The 18,068-nt window shown below is 64.9% G+C and overlaps 1 protein-coding gene across 2 annotated transcripts in view; it reads right to left on the bottom strand.

Moving 5' to 3' along the window:
• SH3RF3 (SH3 domain containing ring finger 3) overlaps positions 1-18,068 on the bottom strand; it is a 197,967-nt gene that overhangs the window by 49,822 nt on the left and 130,077 nt on the right. For both annotated transcript variants that reach the window (XM_067006988.1, XM_067006989.1), the window contains 2 exons: positions 11,397-11,750; positions 158-231 (listed from right to left, as the gene is read on the bottom strand). In XM_067006988.1, the coding sequence (XP_066863089.1) occupies positions 158-231; positions 11,397-11,750 (428 nt within the window). The remainder of the gene's footprint in view (positions 1-157; positions 232-11,396; positions 11,751-18,068) is intronic.

The following is an 18,068-nucleotide window of genomic DNA, read 5'->3' as shown; positions in this document are numbered from 1 at the left end:
CCCACCAGCCTGCTGGCCAGGCGGCCCCACCAGCAGTCCTGTGAGCCGCACAGAACCAAGCAGGTGACACACTAGAAAACCCCATGTGGACACACTAGCAGGGTGGTGGGGGGAGGCGCTGAAGGCTGGGACCCCAGAAACATAAACGGCAGCTCACACGTTGAGGGGCAGCTGGACCTTGGGAGCCGTGCCCTGCTGTTCAGCCGTTGGGGTGCATCCGGCCGGGGCGTCCTGCAAACAGACAAGAGGAGACAGTTGAGCGGACACAGGCTCCAGGGGCAGGGAGCAGCCGGGCTGGGATCCGGGCGTCTGGCCCCCTCGGCTGCCCGACTCTGGGCCTCCACGGGCCCGGTTCCGCAGCCGTCCTCCAGCCCCGAGGGGGCCTGGCAGCCAGCGACCCCCGCCCCTCCCGCAGCAGCTCGGGAAACCGCTCGGCCCGCGTCTGGCTCAGACAGCATGGTGCCGTGTCCGTCACGGAAAGAGGCAGTGGGGTGGCCGGCCTTCACGCTCAGGACTCGGATTCATTCCTCCTGTGTTTGGCCGAGAAAATCCAGACAAAACCTTTCACGCTACGACACGTCAGCTCATTTAGAAACCGTGTCCCCGAAAGCTAAAGACAATCGGTCCTTTGGCAGCGCACAGAGGGGCAGCCGGAGGGTGCCAGGATGTAAAGCACCGCCTCTCCCGCCTGGCCCGAGGCGCGCAAGGCTTCAAGGGTCTACCCTGCGAGGCGACGGAGGGACGGCCCCCTTGCACGGGGTCTCCGCCAAGTGTCAGGCGCACGGTGAGCTGGGCTGTCCTTAGGGAACCCCGCAGGCCCCGCCCGCCAGGGGCGTCGTCCCCCGAGTCCCCTCACCGCACGCTGGCCCGTGCCGCCCCTGCCCTCCCCGGGCGGCACCCCATCTTTCTGCTCAGAGTACTGGGAGGCGCGGCGAGTTGAACTCTGACCCCCAAAGACGTGCACAAGCCATCGCCCTGGTGCCTGTGAAGGTGACCTTATTTGGAACTGGGGTCTTTGCAGGGGTGATATCAGGCAAGGATCCTGAGATGAGATCATCCCACGAGACAGAAAAGAAGGACAGAGACACCAGAGGCGAGAAGGTGGCGAGTAGACACTAGGGCGACGCGTCTGCAAGCCAAGGAGGCGGGGCCTGGGTGGGGTCTCCGTCAGCCCCGTAAGGAGCCAATCCACCGACAGCTTGACTTCGGACCTCTGGCCTCCAGGACGCCGAGCAGGCACTGCCTGCTACTCTGAGCCAGCAGCCCCAGGAAACTAGCCCACATGGGGACACCCAGAGGTATCTCAAAGCTGAGGGAGCTGGGCTGTCCTCCCCTCCTGGAGGCCTCCCACAAGGGTGGGACAGGGACCCCGGAAGAACGGGGACCCAGATGAAGAGGGAGCCAGGCAGCCTTGGGCAGAGCCCTCAGGGGCTGCCGACGCCTTGGCCCCGGGCAGGTGGGGTAGGCGACCTGTCACCACATGTGGGTCCTCAGGGCACAAAGAGCACCGACGCACACACCACAGAGAAGCACCTGGAACAGGCGTGCGGCGGCAGGACAAGCCACACAGGACCGGCCGCCTCAGAGCCCTCCTGCTGAGCGTGGAGGGTCATTCTTGCCCGTCGCTGACCAGCTCCAACCTCGAGTCTGGCCTCCGAGGCGGCCTCCCAACCCCCTCCCCCGGGGACCACGGTGGCTGCGGAACCGGAGCCCGTCAGCAGCCCCTCAGGCGGACGGCAGAACTGCTTCTCCGCGTCAGGACTCGGAGCTTCCGGCAGACTGAGGACGTGTGACGCCCCCACGCGACGCCCCCGCATCCCCAGGTCACTGACGTCCGGGCGCCTCCCCCCCGAGCTTCTGCACTTGCGAGAGGGACCCAGCTCCTCCTCGGAGCCGTCCCTGCGGCTGCCGTGCGGATGCTGTGCAGCTAGGAAGGCGGGGACGTCCCTTTCTGCCCAGGGACTCCGGGTCTCCTGCTCGCTGGGCACGCCTGCCCCCAGGAGGGGACAGCCCCGCGGCCAGGGAGACAGCACCCAGGCCCACGGCTCCCCTCGAGCAAGCGAGGGGCCCTCCCTGCTCGCAGACAAGGAGCGGGCAGGCGGCATCCGCCGACCACCTGGGCCCAGGCCCGGCTGGGGGCGCAGACACAGCCTGTGATCTCGGGGGTTTCCTTGGGGTGGGGAGGACAGGCGTCAGGCAGTTCGTTGGAGACACGGGGTCCCAGCGAGAGCAGGGCCACAGAGCACACGACGGGGGCCGAGGCGGGGTGTGGCCAGAGGGGCTCCTTGGGCACCCAGTGAAGGGAGAGGGAGGAGAAAGCAAGCTTTGCAGGTTGGAAGCAGAGGCTGGAGGACCAGGGCCAGGGGGAGCCCCGGGAGCCCCCCGGAGCCAGCTATGGATCCTGGGCGGCACCTGGAGGCCAAAGACACACCTGCTAGGGAGGGCACCAGCCCACGTCTCCGCCGAGGACGGTCAGTCGTGGATCGGCGGTCAGGGTGACGAGAGGGAGAGAGGGGGTCTGGATGCACGGGAGGCCGGGGGTAAGGAGGGTCCGAGCAGGATAAAAGCGGCCGCCCCCCACCCAGGGCTCACCGGGGACCAGGCTCTGCTCCGAGCACCTCGCCGGGAATAACACGTTTACTCCGCAGAAAAGCCCGTAGGCAGGCTTTTCTGCTGCTTTCTGTCACCACTTCACAAAGTGAGGGAACCCAGGCCCAAGGCAGGAGGTGCGTGGCTCACACTCACCCAGCAGCCAGCGCCCCGGGCTGGGCGTGAACCCGGCAGGCCACGCTGGGGGCCGTGTCCGTTCCCCCCACCCCGTCCCCAGGGGCTTCCCGGGGAGGCGCCCGCGAGTGACCGCCAGCCCAGGGCCCTAAGCAGCGCAGAGTCACCATTTCACAGGCCTCGCAGCCAGCAGGGCAGGCGGTCGGTCCTCTGGCCTCTCTCTGACTCTGACCCAGGGGATCCAGGACCGTCTTCCGTCTCTAGTTCCCCGTCTCTCGCCAAGGGAGACAACGTATTCGCAGGTTCTGGGGATTAGGACGTGGACACGGTTGGGCCGTTATTCCCCCTCTACCAACACGACTAGTGGATTCAGGGGCCGAAGGGCGCGAAGGAGGAGCGCGAGCGCGTTTCCGGCCTTTGCGACTGGCCAAACACAGGTGCCGCGAGGAGGGGTGGAGCACAAGACCCGGGCGAGGTCACGAGCTGGGAGCTGGGCACGGTGAGTCTGATGTGCTGGGACAGCCCGAGGATGAGGCAGCAGGGGAAGCCGACCAGGCGCTCAGAGTGGGGCGTGACCTGGACGCGTACGTTCGGGGTTCAGCACCGGGTTGATACGCCCTCAGCTCTCAGCATGCGACCCTGGACTGGCGATGCCACCGAGCCGTGGACTTCCGCCCTGACCACGGTCGAGTGACAGGGACTGCATTTACCCTCCACCCGGAACAACTGAACACCACACAAAATATGAATCCCTGGTTCCCGAGACTTTGGAAATCACGCAGTGGAGACAGAGGCCCTGGAGGGATGAGGAAATGGGGCCATCGCGGCCCGCAGCTTCTACGGTAGCTGGAATGTTAGACACGGTAATTTACAGCTCTGAGCAAGCCCTAAGGAAATGCTGGCGTCCCTCTTTCTGCAGCCACAGGAGGTGAAGACTCGGCCTCAAGAGAGGGCGGATGGAGGAGAGGGCCGACCCGAGACTCCGTGTGCAGACCAACAGGGCCCCACACGACCGGGGAGAAGGACCTGCCCAGGTGGCTGTGGAGGGCTGGTGGCGCACAGAGAACGAACGGGATGGCGTGAGGGAACGGGACACCTAGGTTTAGCCTGTTTCTGTAAAGCGATGGGTGCATTTACGCGGGGACACTTACATACAAATGATAATGCTTTTTACTTAGGGAGTTGGAATTTGAATTAATATTTTAAAAAATCTGTATGTTCAAATTTTCCATCGCTTTACTATCAGCAGTGGTTTTCCACTATGTTTTCAAAGTAAGATACACAGAACGACAGAGTTCAATTATCTGAGATCTGTTTCAAGATCAAGCTCTGGCTGAGGTGACCCCATGTTTACTGGGTTCTACACATGCCGCCTCTGTGGGGGGCCAGGAGGGGACGGGAGAGGACGGTGAGGGGACCCTGACGATCGGCTGTTCTGCTGACCAGACCTGGGCACCGCGGGCCACAGCGGGGCCGAAGGGCCTTAGCCGGGCAGCAGGGCCCACACGACTGGCTTGGACGGAGCCAGACCCGTGACCCTGCTCTTGTCAAAGGGCCTCCTGTCCAAATAAGCTCTCCTGAAACAGCCAACCAGCCAAAGGCACCACAAGGGAAGCCCCATGACCCGTTGGGGGCTGCTGAGTCCCACTGTGCCTGGAAGGTGGCCCGGTGGGGGTCTCTGCACCCTGCTGCCTGCCGGCCACTCGGGCCGTAGTTCAACAGGAGGCGACATGTGCAGAGGAGGCTGGTGCCTGCCTCCAGGGCTGAGGGAGAGGCTGGCCGTGGCTGTGGGCCTCCAGACCCCCACCCGTCAACTCCCCGCGACAGGTGTTGGGGGCAGCAGGCCTGTGGCGCTCCCCCAGCGCTGGGGCAACGAGGCTGCCCGACAGGAGCCACGGGGAGCAGCTCCACCAGGAGCCTGGCCCTCAGCTGAAACCTGACACACCCAGGCCACAAAGCAAGTAAGTGGAATTTCACGGCAGGCCCTCCACTAGAGCTGGATCGGGGGCATGAGAGGCCACACCCGCGACAACTCTTTTTCCCAAGGTCAAGGTCGAGATGGAGACCATCTAAAACTCCGCCCACTGAGCCCGGGGCTCTGACTCCCCCACCCCCACCCCCCGCGCGGTGCGGAGCCCAGACGCAGGCCCTTTGGGACACAGTGCCCGGTGGGGGGAGCCCAGGCTGTGACTCCCTGGTCGGGCAGGGCCCCAGCCATCCTCCTCCGAGTCCCGTCCTCATCTCTGTTCCTGTCGACGGAAGGTGGGGGAGTGTCCCCCGCCGGCGGCTGAGCTGCGAACAGCCGAGGACACAGACCCAGCAGAACGGGACGCGGCTGCTGAGGTGGCGGTCCCTCCAGGAGCCCGGGAGGCGGCTGTGGGCTGGCCCTCAGGGGTATCGTGGCACAGGGGGCCTCCTCTCAGGATTCAGGGCTCGCAAGCACCAGGCGTCACGGGGGGGCTCCAAGCTGCAGCAGTCCAGCGCTGGGAGTTCGGCGCTGACCGGAGGCACGGCCACACCCTAACGCACGGCTCCTCGGACACACGGAGTGGGGCGGGAGGTCTGCCTGAGGTCACTGGGTGCGGTGCCAGCTTGTCTCGTGCCCCACACCCTTGGCTGCAACCACGTGGAACAGGCTTCCCGCCAGGACTGGGGCCTGTTTCCTCCTGGCTGAGGGCCCCGAGGCTGATTCCGCTCTGCTTTTTAATGACTTTGAAATGGCTCTGGGCCTTAGGAGATTAGTGAAGGCTTGGCAGGAGAGAGGCAATCAGGCAGGGAGGAAGGAAGGGAGGTGAGGGCTCCAGCTGCTTCTGGGCAGAAATAACTGGGACCGCAGCCCAGGGACAGACTCCTCCCGCACGCGGGCGGCACCCCGCCCCTCCCCCCGGGCCTGGCCCCGCCCCGCGCGCACGTGGCCCCGCCCCCCGCGCGCGCGTGGCCCCGACGCGGGAAGGAGGCCCACCGCGGTGAGGTGGAGCTCCGCTCAGCTGACTCGCAACGGATGTGTGCCGGGGCTCAGCCCAGAGTCGAGCACAGCCCAAGCCGGGGGAGCCACCAACAGCGTGCGGGTGCCAGCGGCTCAGTCCGTGGGGCCCCTGAGCCCGCGGGGTGGGTGACTCCGGCGATCCCTTAAGCCTCGTTCAGCAACAGCCCACGGGCACTTGACAGGGGTGTACGTGGAGCGCCCCGGACCCTGATTCTAAACCGTCAGCCTGTTACCAGATGCCAGAGGCTCCAGTGCTGCATTTGCCGGGGCCCCTGAGCAGTAGCTGCGAACCAGGCCTTTTCTTTCCCACCGGGATTAAAAAAAGGGAGAAGGGGGGCTTCCCTGGTGGCGCAGTGGTTGAGAGTCCGCCTGCCGATGCAGGGGACACGGGTTTGTGCCCCGGTCCGGGAGGATCCCACGTGCCGCGGAGCGGCTGGGCCCGTGAGCCGTGGCCGCTGGGCCTGCGCGTCCGGAGCCTGTGCTCCGCGACGGGAGAGGCCACAACAGTGAGAGGCCCACGTAACGCAAAAAAAAAAAAACAAAAAAAAAAAAACAAAAAAAGGGAGAAGGGTCTGCGGGTTGGCAAGCTGCACCCCCGCTAAAAGGGGGCTCCAAGTTGCTTTCCTTGGCACAGACCAAGACCCTAGGGACAAACACCTCACTTTAATTTTCAGTCTGTGCCCAGAGAACACTGCCGTCAGCCTAGGGAGCCGTGAACTGGGCGTGTTTGACCCCGTACATGCTACCGGCTCCACCACACAGGAGGAACATCAGGCTCCTGGCAGTGTGCTTCCCGAAGAAAACCTCAGAACACAACGTTTACAGCCTGATTCTTTGCCTGGTTCCAGAAAGAACACCCAACAGCCTGCAGGGCCAGGGGTTTGGGCGGGGAGGACGGTGGGCGGGGCCTGGGCGGGCAGCTCGAGGTCGAGGTCGGAGGCCAAGGAACCTGGAGGAGAGACGGTCTGTCCTGGAGACGGAGCCGGTGGCTCTGTGCCGAGAGAACGTCCCCGGTTCTCTCCATCAGCCCCAGGAAGCTGGCTGGCCACCTGAGGCAACCAGGAGGCCAAGCTCACCTCAGGCGGCCCGACCGGCCCACAAACTATCGATTCAGCCCCGAGCTTCTGAGTCCAGGTCTGCTCGGCGGCGGACGGACTCCTCCGAGGTCACATCTGGCCGTGCTGGCCCTGCTTCCGTAAATAAGGTTTCCTTGGCAGCCAGCCGCCCCTGCCCACACGGCAGCTGCGACAGAGACCGCGCGGCAGCAGGCCAGCACGCTGAGAAGCTGGCGACCCGCCTGACGTGTCGTCTGCAGTGAGAGGACAAGCCTCCAGCCTCTGCCCTCGTCCCACGGGGCCAGCAGCGGGGACCGAACGGCCACAGCTGTCCCCAAAGCGGGACAGGCCTCCCCGAGTCATCATGAGGGGAGCTATGGGAGAGCAGCACCCACACACCTGCTCAGCAGTGAAAGTCTCAAAGCGCTAACGGGTTGGGGGCTGGGGGAAGGCAGTTACAGGCCACTGCTCACCCATCGGGCGTCGCGAAGTTCCACTTTGAACCAACAGGTGGAGCCTTTTTCCACCAAGAAGAGTCACAGGCGGTCTCCTCGCTCTGCTTCCCCACACACGAGTCCGCCCGCTTGGTGGTCTTTGGCCACAGGAAGGTGCCAGTAGCTACTGTAGACCCCCCCCCCACTTCCACGTGTGTCCACGGACGAAGGCATCGGCCTTGGCTTTGCAGGAAATGCATGACTTTCACATCCCAACCACCTGTCGCCTGCCTTCAAACAGAAGGTGCCTCCTACGGAGGGGTGGGACTCAAGCACCCACAGCCCCATTCAGCATGTCTGTCGTCCATCCACGTGTCCGCAAGCCCCCGTGTGGAGGGATCCTGAGGGCACTGAGGGTCCGAGCACGGCTTCTGTCTCGGCCAAGCTCCCGGGCCGCCGGCCAGTGGTGGCCGTGGTCGGGTCACGGCTGCAGGGCCTCGGTGTGCAGCTGCGCCCATACCACAGTCCACACGACGGGCATGGGAGGAGCAGGGAGGTGGGGAGGGTCCTGAGTGTCCTCAGCGTCCTCAGCCACGAGCCACAAGCCACGAGCCTCTGCAGCGGGGCCGGAAGGAGACGTGGGGCCCCAGGGGAGGCCTCGCCTCCTGCCACCGCAGGCCCACCTCCCGGCGCCGCAGCCTCTCCCCGTGCTGTTCCACGCGCTCCCTGCCCTGAGCGGTGTCCTCGTTGCCTGGTGGGCCGGCTGGTCCCAGGGGCTGGGGTCCGCCAAGAGCCCTCCTGCATCTGCCCGGGCTGCTCCTTTAGCCAAGAGCTCACCAAACGGGACGGAGGACAGAGGGACCGGCAGCTCACCAGGCCCAGCGGCCCGTCGCCCAGCCGCCGGCGATGGCCCGGGGCCCAGCGGTCCCTGCCCTTAACGCCGCAGCGGAACAGACACGGTCGGCAGCTGACGCGGTGGACGAGAAGCCCGGGCCGGGCCGCCAGCGTTCTCATCCCTGCAGCCAGCGCGTCGGGACAGCGCTGCCCACGTCCGCAGAGAAAGCTCTTCTTGTGCAACGTCCTCAAGGATGAGACACTTCAGTCATCTCGTGCTCGCTGGGTACTTTTTTTTTTTTTTTTTTTGCTCCAGACAAGGCACAGAATTTCCTTTGTCACCTTGTGAAAATGTTAAACTCAAGCCCAGGCTCCCCACGGGCAGCGCGCGCAGGAGCCCGGAGGTGGGCAGAGGGCGGGGAGCCCGGCACGTCGGCGCCCACACTCCCCGCTTAGAGCCTGTCCCGGGCCGACACGAGGGGAGGTGGCGAGAGGGGCTGCAGGCCACCCCACACACAGGCGGATGCGTTGAAAGACACCCCGAAGCTTCCAGGAGGACTCTTCCAATTCACTCCTCAGGCACTAGAGAAATGCTCCCTTTTGATGTTCTCGCCGCTGAATTTCAAACACTCCCCTTTTCCCTGATTTTAAAGCACATCTTTCTGATCTCAAGGGCTTCTGCTGGCTTATTTGAAGCTGGCCTGTAAGCCGTGGTCTCTCTGAAGCTGAGAAACACCTAATCTGGTGACAGCCTGCCGTTGGCTGGACGAGGCCCCACCCACGGCCGTCCACGGACAGAGGGCACAGAGACGCCGGCTTCGGCTTGCGTGGGTCACCTTTGCTCTCCGAGGTCGCCGGCCTCTGCGTTGAGCAGTCAGAGCTCACAGACAACACGGAGCCTCCAGGGAAACGGCGCTGTGGGCTGCTCCCAAACTCCTGGGCTCCCCTGGGTGCCCTGGACCCCACTTCCCACCTCATCCCCGCTGACCGGAGCCAGGCTGGGGGACTCGCTTTGGCCACTGAACATCTCCACGCAGAAGCCCGTAGGGGCCAGTGCACCGGCGGCCACATCCCACCCCGGCCACGGCGGAGGGGACACTGCCGCCCGGGGCTGGGCCATCGTCCCTGCACAAGGCCGGGTGGTCTGAATTTTAGCGTCCCCGGGTCACGTGGTCTCTTCACAACCACCAGCCCCGCTGCTGTGGCCTGAGAACAGCTGGGCAGACAACACGCAAGTCAGCACGTGTGGCTCTGCCCCAGCAAGGCTTCTATCTACCGAACAGGTGGCAGGCGGGCTCGGCCCACACAGCTGCGGGTGTCGGGGTGAGGGCGCAGCGCCCCCGCCTGTGGCGGACGCACAGCGCGCGCGGGAAGCAGGGCTGGAGGACTGGGGCTGCCTGTTCCGGGGCATAACCGGCCACGCTGCCCGGCCCAGGAGCTCCTCGCAGCCCCCGGGGCTTCCCAGGCAGTGCGGCGGGGCGGTGGGGGCGCGACCTGGGTCACCTGATGCCAGGCCGCTCTGAGCTGTGGGCAATCATCTCCCGCTTCGACCCCCGACCTCAGCAAGCGAACATCTGGACTCTGCGTAGTGGAGACGGCCTAAACAGCCTTTCCCCGCCCCCTCCCGGGAACCCGCCCTCCCCGGCAGCAAGGTGGCCGGGCGCTCCCCTGTCCACGAGGACCTCGGCCGAGCCCGGACTTCTCCGAACGGCGGGGAGGAATAATTCACCAGGCTCGAGTGTGAGCAGGGCGGGCAGCGGAGGCCCAGGCGACCTCGCTCCCCTGGGGGCCCCGCTGCCCGTGGCGGACACGCGGCGTGGGGGGCGAGCTGGCCACCTCACAGCTGCGCCCTCTCGGCAGACGGCGGGGTGTGGGCCCTGAGCCCGTGGGAGCCATCACGGGGGGGCATCAAGTGGCATCCCTGGGGCCACCGTGTTTCACGCTCAGACCATTCAGGATGCAGCGCGGCCGACTCGGGTCCCAGGGCCACCCGAGGAGAGACGGCCAGGTGGGGGTCAGGAGACGGGACACAGAACACGGGGTGGACGACAGCCCGTCCCTGCCCGGGACCTCCGAGTCCAGGGCTCGGGGAGGAGGCCACGAGTACAAGTGACAAAGGCCACACAGTCCACGACGGATGCGGGGGAAAGCCCTGCGGGCCAGGGATGAGGTGGGCGGGCGCGAGCGGACGCAGCCCCTTCACGTGCGTGGGCGCGTGTCCGTGCCGCCTCCACGTGTGTGGGCCGCGAAGGGGAGGGGGGACGAGGGCCGGGGAGGAGCAGGAACAGCCACGGGGGGAGGGGGGAGCCGGGCCAGCACGGGCCACAGGTGCAGGGTTGGTGCGGACGGCACAGGGGAGACCCGTGGAGATGCTGGACAAGACGGCAGGGTGGTGGCCGAAGTCTGAAGGGCTTCTCGGGCCACGCTAGGGTGCTCAGAGCTCCTGGGAGGCAAGGGCACCTCCAGGAACACCCAGGGGAAGGTCAACGTTACCGCAGGGCCCGAGGGGCAGCCAGAGGCAGGCAGCTGCCGTCTGAGGATGCAGACCCAGAAGGTGGCGCCGGGGGCGGGGGCAGAGGGGACGGGGTTGGCCTCTGGGTCCCCCCCCACGACCACGGACCTACGCTGGCACCTGCCATTCGCAGCCCTGGTGGCTGGCCCTCAACTCACGGGCGCTCAGCACCACCCCTCCTGTCTCCCGACGGCTGAATTAAATGGGGCCACAGCCAGGCTGCAAACGGCTTCCCTTGACCTCTCACCCTTGCTGACGACACTCACTGAAGTCCCGAGCCTGGTCACAACTTTCACTTCAAGTGTAACTGCGGGAAACTGGGTCCCGGGGCCCGGTCACCTCATTCCTGGCTCCGACACTTCGTCTCTCGGTCGACTGGCCCGTCGTGCGGCAAGCAGGACCAGAGTGGACTCGGCGACAGCCTGGCTCCAGGGCTGCCTGGTTTGGCTGGCTGAGAGCGAGGTGCCCCCTTCGCTTCCCTGGTGGACGGAACCAGTGCCCCGTCCCACAGAGGAGGGCCCTGTACACACGTGGTCACTTCTGGTTCTGTCCACAGGGAGCACGTCAACCAGTGTCACGAGATGCCGAAGACACAGCTGCGCTAACCCAGACTTTCTCGCGAGTCAGAGGGCTGAGGCGGGCTGGGACGGGACCTTGAGAAGCACCTCACATCCCCCTGGGCTGTCTGAATGCTGCTTGAGACCAAGACACACCTCCCACCAGGGCTTCGGGGGCCCCGAGGCGGGGACCCCAAAAGGCACCGTGGCCTGGCCTCCCTCACACCCACCCGGGGACCGGGGGACGGGGAGCACGCGGAGCCGAGGAGGAAGCCCCAGCCGCAGCGGCGTTACCTGGGTGGGAGCACTGCAGGACAGGTGCACGGGGTCCCCGATCCTGGCCGCGGCCCGCGGGTCGCTGGAGCTGATCAGCACGGGGGCGCTGATCTCCATGGAGCGCCTGTGGCTGGCGGCCTGTGCGGACTTGTGCGTCACGCTGAGGGCCGTGAAGGAGTGTCGCTTCTTGGCATTCTTCTTACCGTCCACACGCCGCTGGAAGGCGCTGACCGCCCCCGTGCTGCCTGCAGTGGGGCCCGGGACCGCGCTGGCCCCCGCGCCGGGGTCAGAGGGCACGAAGGCGAGGCAGCTGGATGCGGAGGCCGGGCCCGGCCTGTCCGTCTCCATCAGCTGCTTGGCGGCGTCGTTGAGCTGAGGAGAGAGGGGGAGGCAGGCGTCAGTGGGCAGTAGCTGCACCCCACATCCAGCCTTCTGCTCGCGCCTCAAAGCCACCAGAGTGTTCCAGCTGCCAGGCTCTTCCAGCGGCACGTCCAGTATGAACGGTGCAGAGAAAACACAGCGAAGGCCAGGGTGGCATCTGGACGCTCTACTGAAAAGCTGTGTTTTCCAGGGGCTGCTCCCTCCTCCCCACTCTGGCCGAGCGGGGCTGCCTGGGAAACACCCAGAGGGGGTGCCCAGGGTGGGAGCGGTTCCCACGTGCTGCCCACCTCGTGCACCAGCAGGACACAGCTTCCCCGGCACGCGGCCACCCTAGGCTGACCGGACTCCCGGTGGAGAGGCCTCAGGCTGCCGGCAGAGCCCTGCCCGCAAGGTCCGGGGAGGGGCCACAACAAGGGCCCTCCTGGAACAAGACACACCTGTGGACCAGGTGGGGACAGTGGGGTCCAAGGGAAGCATGAGCAGGGACCGGGGTGCGAGCTCAGTGCTGGCGCTGGGTCACCATCCCAGGTGCCAGTGGGAAGAAGGGTTTGAAGCCTTTGCGGGGCGGGGGCGGCGCTGGAAGGCCACACCGGATCCTGACGGGAGCAGGAGAGGAAGTGTGTGCGCCAGGGGAAACTTCAAGGGCACGAGGTCCCTGCAAAGGCCACGTGGTGCCGGCTGTGGTTCTGCGGGGCGCCTGGTGCAGGTGCCGTGCCACGTCCTCCCATGAGCCTGGAGCCGTGGGCCAGGCCAGGAAGGGCCCCTCGGCCCTGCAGGTCCCCCCTCGCACACCGACCGGGGTCTGCGGCTGGCAGCATCTCGATGACTTAAAACCAAACAAAAGCAGCAGCGCTGGATTTGCGCAACGAGAGGGAGGGACGCTCCGTGTCCACGGGCCAAGCCGATCACAGGTGCTGGGCGTGCCGCCGCCTTCAGACGGCTCAGCATTTCCACTACAAGCTCCTGTCCTTCACCGGGGTCTGTAAAACTCGCTCCAGGCCGCAAACCGTGTGATCTAAGTCCATGAGTAGCCCTGAAACGCTGCCTCCCATCAGGCTCAGCGGTCTCACGGTGCTTTAAGGCTTTACTCATTTGCCCCATCAGCAGCGCCGCTTGGAGAGCAAGCCGGTGCCCAACCCCCTCCCTCGCAGCCTTCGGGGGCCCTCTGAGCCCTGAGGGCCAGCCTCCTTCACCCCATGTTCTGCGCCCGCCTGCAGGGCCAACAGAAAAGCAGCAGCAGAAAGTGCCAGGCGTGATGCCTTTGCTTATGGGCACCAGAACCCGGTCTAGACCTGCTCGCATGTGGCAGATTTCTGTACAGAAATACGGGCACCGACGCCGCCCCTGGGCTCAAATAATCCCATTCGTCCCCAACGCAGCGGCCCTGGAGTCCCTCACTCGGTCCCCGGGGACCCCGCTGCGTCAGTATCAGAAACCGCAGTTTCAGAATCAGGAAATCCAGGCACGGACTGGCGGTGTGCGCACGTCCAGACCTGGGCGGGCAGGTCACCAGACCACTGGTTCTGTCCAGAGGGCTCTAGACTGAATGGAACCTTGAAAACGGGAGTGAGACTGGAAAGTCAGGCACAGGGGAAGACATCAGGGAAAAGAGCAATCGGTGGGACGTGCCCAGCGGTTTTCAAGGGAAACGACGGGAAACAGGCGCACGCGCCGACCGCTCCGCCCGGCCTGGCGGGGGGCTGTGGTCCCCACGCGTCCGCACAGGGGCAGCGGGCCGTGATGCGCCCTGGGGAGCGACGGGTGTCCTCCCTTCCCGGGACTCGGGCTGGAGGACAGCACGTGTCCCCGAGCCCCGCCACCCGCTCTGGTCTGATCCAGCTGCACTTCAGTGTGTGCCGCCACCCGGGGGCCTTTCAAGACGCAGACCCTGGCTCAGCAGGCCTGGGGTGGTGCCCACATCTCTGCATTTCCACGGCCCCCAGAGACCCTGCCGCTCTCAGGAGAGCCGGCTTCTCAGTGGGAGCCCCCGCCCCGTGGAGCATCCACGTGACCCTGGACGGCGGCTCTGCGGGTGCCTCCTTTCATCCACTCCTCCCACCCGGGGGCTGAGGGCAGCACAGGTCGTCACGCCGGCAGGCGGCTGTTCTTCCTCAGAGCTTCACAGACTCAGCAGCCGGCGGGGATGGTCTTCACCTGCCCGAAGCTCCTGTGAGGAGACACTGCGGGAGCCCCCTTCGCCGAGCGGGGCAGGCAGGCGGCTGATGGGCATTTCGATCAGTGCTTCTTGGGTGTAAAACACTCTGCTTTTCACCAACTAAACCGTCTGGGGGGTGGTGAGAATGGAGCCCCAGCCCCCCGCCCCCCTCCCAAAGGCCGTATCTGGGGCACAGAGGGAGCCCCCGGCACCAAGGCTCTCGACAGCTGGCCGGGCTGGTCAAGCGCAGGTGGCCTGCTGGTGACCGCCGGCCAAGCACGTGGGACGGGGAGCCGCTGTGCCCCACGGGCTCGTGTGACCCTTACGCCAGACGAGCGGGTCCCAGGAGGCGGGACCACGGCTCACGCCTCTCTGCTCCGTCTCGCCAGACGCACCGCGGCTCCGCTCACGCACGGCATGGGGGTGGCTTGTCCAGCCCTGCGGCATCTTCAGGGTAAAGACAACGTACCCCGTGAGGTGTACCTGTGGCTTTGGCGGTTGTCGGGGGGGGGTAGGTTCATTCTGGAGATTCAAATACGTCTTTAAAAATCAGACCTTCTTTCGGCGCGAAAATTAGGTCATGCGAATTCTCACACTGGGAGGCCAGCTACAGTGACGGAGGTTCAGGCGGGGAGGTTCTGTTCCCTTCCTTTTGTTACGAGCGTGTGCCGGTGACCGCGCAGGCCTGCTAGCAGTCCCAGCCTGCGTTTGGCAGGACGGTGAACGCGAGACGTCTGTTAACACCACGTGCAAGGCCGTCCCCACCCACTGGACGGTGGGTCCTGCACCTGCTGTGGGCCAGGCACCCACGCGGGAGGCGGTTCCCATCCTCCGAGTTAACATTTCACACGGTGCGGCGCAGCAAGGCCGGGGGCCCCGAGGGTCTGGCGGAATCACAGGACGACCGCCCCTGGCCGCCGCCCCACCACCAGCGCGGCCACTTGCCTCCCCGCCAAGCCCCCACCGCCCCCTGTGTTCCCACTTGAGCCTGCTCTGTCCCCAGGCGCCCGAGGTGACGAACGAGGCTGCAGTTCTGCTGCCCAAGTGAACAGGTGAACCGTGCTCCAGTTCCTGAGGTTAAACGAGAAACATCCATCGACCAAGGCCAGTGCGAGCCAACGCCAGAGCTGCACACAACTGTCTCATCTCGCAGGAAAGGGCTGATTAGAGGCAAGGACTTGGGGAGAGATGATGTCTAAAAATGGAAGCGGGGAGGGGCAAATGGCATTCACCTCAGCCCCCATCACCCCGGGCCGGACAAAGCCCACCTCTGCCAGCCGCCAGGTGCTCCCCATGGGGGGGTGGACCACCGTCCGCCTGCCTGCGGCCCAGCTGTCCTGCCAACGCGGCCCTGCTCCGAGGCGCCCCCTCCTCCTGGGCTCTTCATCCTGAGCCCCTCCGCAGGGTGCATCTGAAAGCCGAGGGCCCCGGACTGGAAGTTCCAAGGTCCCTGAAGGTGAACTTAAAGGAGACAAAGGCTGTTTTCCAGCAAAAGAGGGGGGCACGGGGCACCACTTGTTGCGCACGCTCTAGGGAGCCGAGGGGGGCGAGGTCCCCAGGGACGCGGGGCCGCCTGGGCGCTTGCAGGGCACTTCTGATCAAGGTGACCAGTCCCACAGGGCCCCTTTGCCTTCAGGAGGCCACGGAAGTCCTTACTGAGGAAGGAGGGGCCTGCTGACACCCGGGGAGGGGAAGGAGGCGGGGGCCCCGGCGTCCCGAGGAACAGCAGGCAGAGGGGCTGCAGAGACGCGTGGTTGGGAACGGGGGCCGGTGTCAGCGGGGCCAGGGCCCGGCTCTCCTCTGTGCGGGGGGAGGGCATGGAGGACCCCAGCGGGAGGACCCCCTGACTTCTGTCAATTTTCCAACAACGTCACCGGAAAATTCTCACAATTGAATGAAGAAAGCAACAGAAATACTGATGGAGCGCCATCCCAAATTTGTTCACAATATATGTCAATTTACACATGGAAAAGAATAAAGGAAACAACAGCACGCTCACAACGTTTCTATTCATTCTTCTCCTACACGTGTATTTTATTCACGTTTACTGGTAGGATCATGGGTGACTTTGATTTTCTTCTTCACACTTTTCTGAATTTCCCTGTTTTGAACAATAGCCAGGTGTGTCGGGAAGTCATTAAAAACAAAACAAGCAGATGAGGCTGGGACAGCGTCCGACGTATGGTGAGACCTCCGGGGCACGGCAGTGCCATGTTTTTTCCGCTCCGTACGAAGCCTGAGCTGCCGGAAAAGACCTCGCTGCTCCCCAGTTTAGACGCAGTGGCTTTGGGAGCCGAGGGTTCATGGCGGATCTGACAAAGGTTTCCTCCCCGTCGGTGGCTTGGTCAGGAGGCCAGCTAGGGGGGGGCCCACGGTCCTCAGAGGGCTCACCCCTGGCACCACACCCCCGCGGGGGCCACAAGGGTGTCTGAGAGCTCAGAGGGGACAAGAACCTGCCAGCCGAAGTGGGAGGAAGGCTGAAGGAGGTGGGCCCGGGCGGGTCTGGCAACCCTGTCCACCCCCCACACCCCCCTAGAATGCTGGCCTGTGACTGCTCGGGGCTGGGGCAGGACGCCCCTGTGGGTCCGTCTTCTTCTTAAGCAGCAGGAGCTCAGGCCTGGGCTCCCCTCCCTGCTCCCAGCTGGCACAGGGCGGTAGTTCTAGACAAGGGGGCCGAGCCCTCGGGCGGGAGGCCCGGGTCCACGCCTGAGGGCGAGGCGCTAGCGAGCTCCACTGCCTCTGATCTGACCCACGTTCCTCCACTGAGATTTGTTGGTAATAAAGTTAGCACTTCAATTTCCATCTCCTAGACGTTCATCTTTTTCTCAGCTGGATCTGAGAACACGGTATGAAGACCTCTCTGGGGGACTTCCCTGGCGGTCCGCTGGTTACGACTCTGCGCTTCCACTGCAAGGCCCGGGTTTGATCCCTGGTTGGGGAACTAAGATCCCACGAGAAGAAGAAGACTTCTGTAGCTAAAACCTCAAGGACAACTCAATAAACTCTCCCCCAAACTTACATATTTAAGAACATATTAACATAGGAACAGTGCTGCAAACTTAGCATTAAGAAGTGCTGGGCTTCCCTGGTGGCGCAGTGGTTGGGAGTCCGCCTGCCGGTGCAGGGGACGCGGGTTCGTGCCCCGGTCCGGGAGGATCCCACGTGCCGCGGAGCGGCTGGGCCCGTGAGCCGTGGCCGCTGCGCCTGTGCGTCCGGAGCCTGTGCTCCGCAGCGGGAGAGGCCACAGCGGTGAGAGGCCCGCGTACCGCAAAAAAAAAAAAAAAAAAAAAAAAAGAAGTGCTAACAGGAGCAGATTTCAAACACACATTCATCCCCCCACTTTTTTTTTTTTTTTTTGCGGTACGCGGGCCTCTCACCGCTGTGGCCTCTCCCGCTGCGGAGCACAGGCTCCGGACGCACAGGCGCAGCGGCCACGGCTCACGGGCCCAGCCGCTCCGCGGCACGTGGGATCCTCCCGGACCGGGGCACGAACCCACGTCCCCTGCATCGGCAGGCGGACTCTAAACCACTGCGCCACCAGGGAAGCCCCCATCCCCCTTTAAATACAGAGGTTTACAGAAGCGTGAATTAACCCCCGGGGATCATTTCTCTGTACCCGGTCTCGAGCCGAGCCTCAGCCATCGGTTCCCGCGTGGGGAGCTGGGCGTCACGGCCCAGCCTTCCGATCTGAATCTGCACCCCCTGCCCGGTGACCGCAGGCGACCGGTGCAGCCCCGAGAGCCCGGGCTGGCTGCTCTGGCCTGGCCCACGCGCGCACGCCGCCTCCTTTGCCTTGGCCTCCAGCAGGGCTTGAAGCCCAATTATTCCCGAGGAGGCCCCGCCCTGCACAGTTCACAGATCCTCACTCTCCAAACGACAGTGTTCCTTCACTCGGAATGAAACGAGAAACTGTTGCAAACTTTTTTAAAGGACCGAGGTTCTTCCTGCTCCACACCACAGCCTCAAAGACAACACCCTCGCAGTAGGATACAATTTTGCAAGGAGACTCGGGGCGCCTACTGCCCGCAACGTGGGGCCGGACACGCCGTCACAGGAAACGAGGTCCCCACGCGGCCCGCACAGCAGCGGCGCCGCTCCACGCCCGGCACCCAGGCCCGAGGAGGGGGAGGCCATCGCCCCGCGGCGCAGACGGG

The sequence above is a fragment of the Kogia breviceps genome, chromosome 11, assembly GCF_026419965.1.
Source record: "Kogia breviceps isolate mKogBre1 chromosome 11, mKogBre1 haplotype 1, whole genome shotgun sequence".
Taxonomy (NCBI): Eukaryota; Metazoa; Chordata; class Mammalia; order Artiodactyla; family Physeteridae; genus Kogia; species Kogia breviceps.
This window is presented reverse-complemented; position numbering and strand designations above follow the sequence as displayed.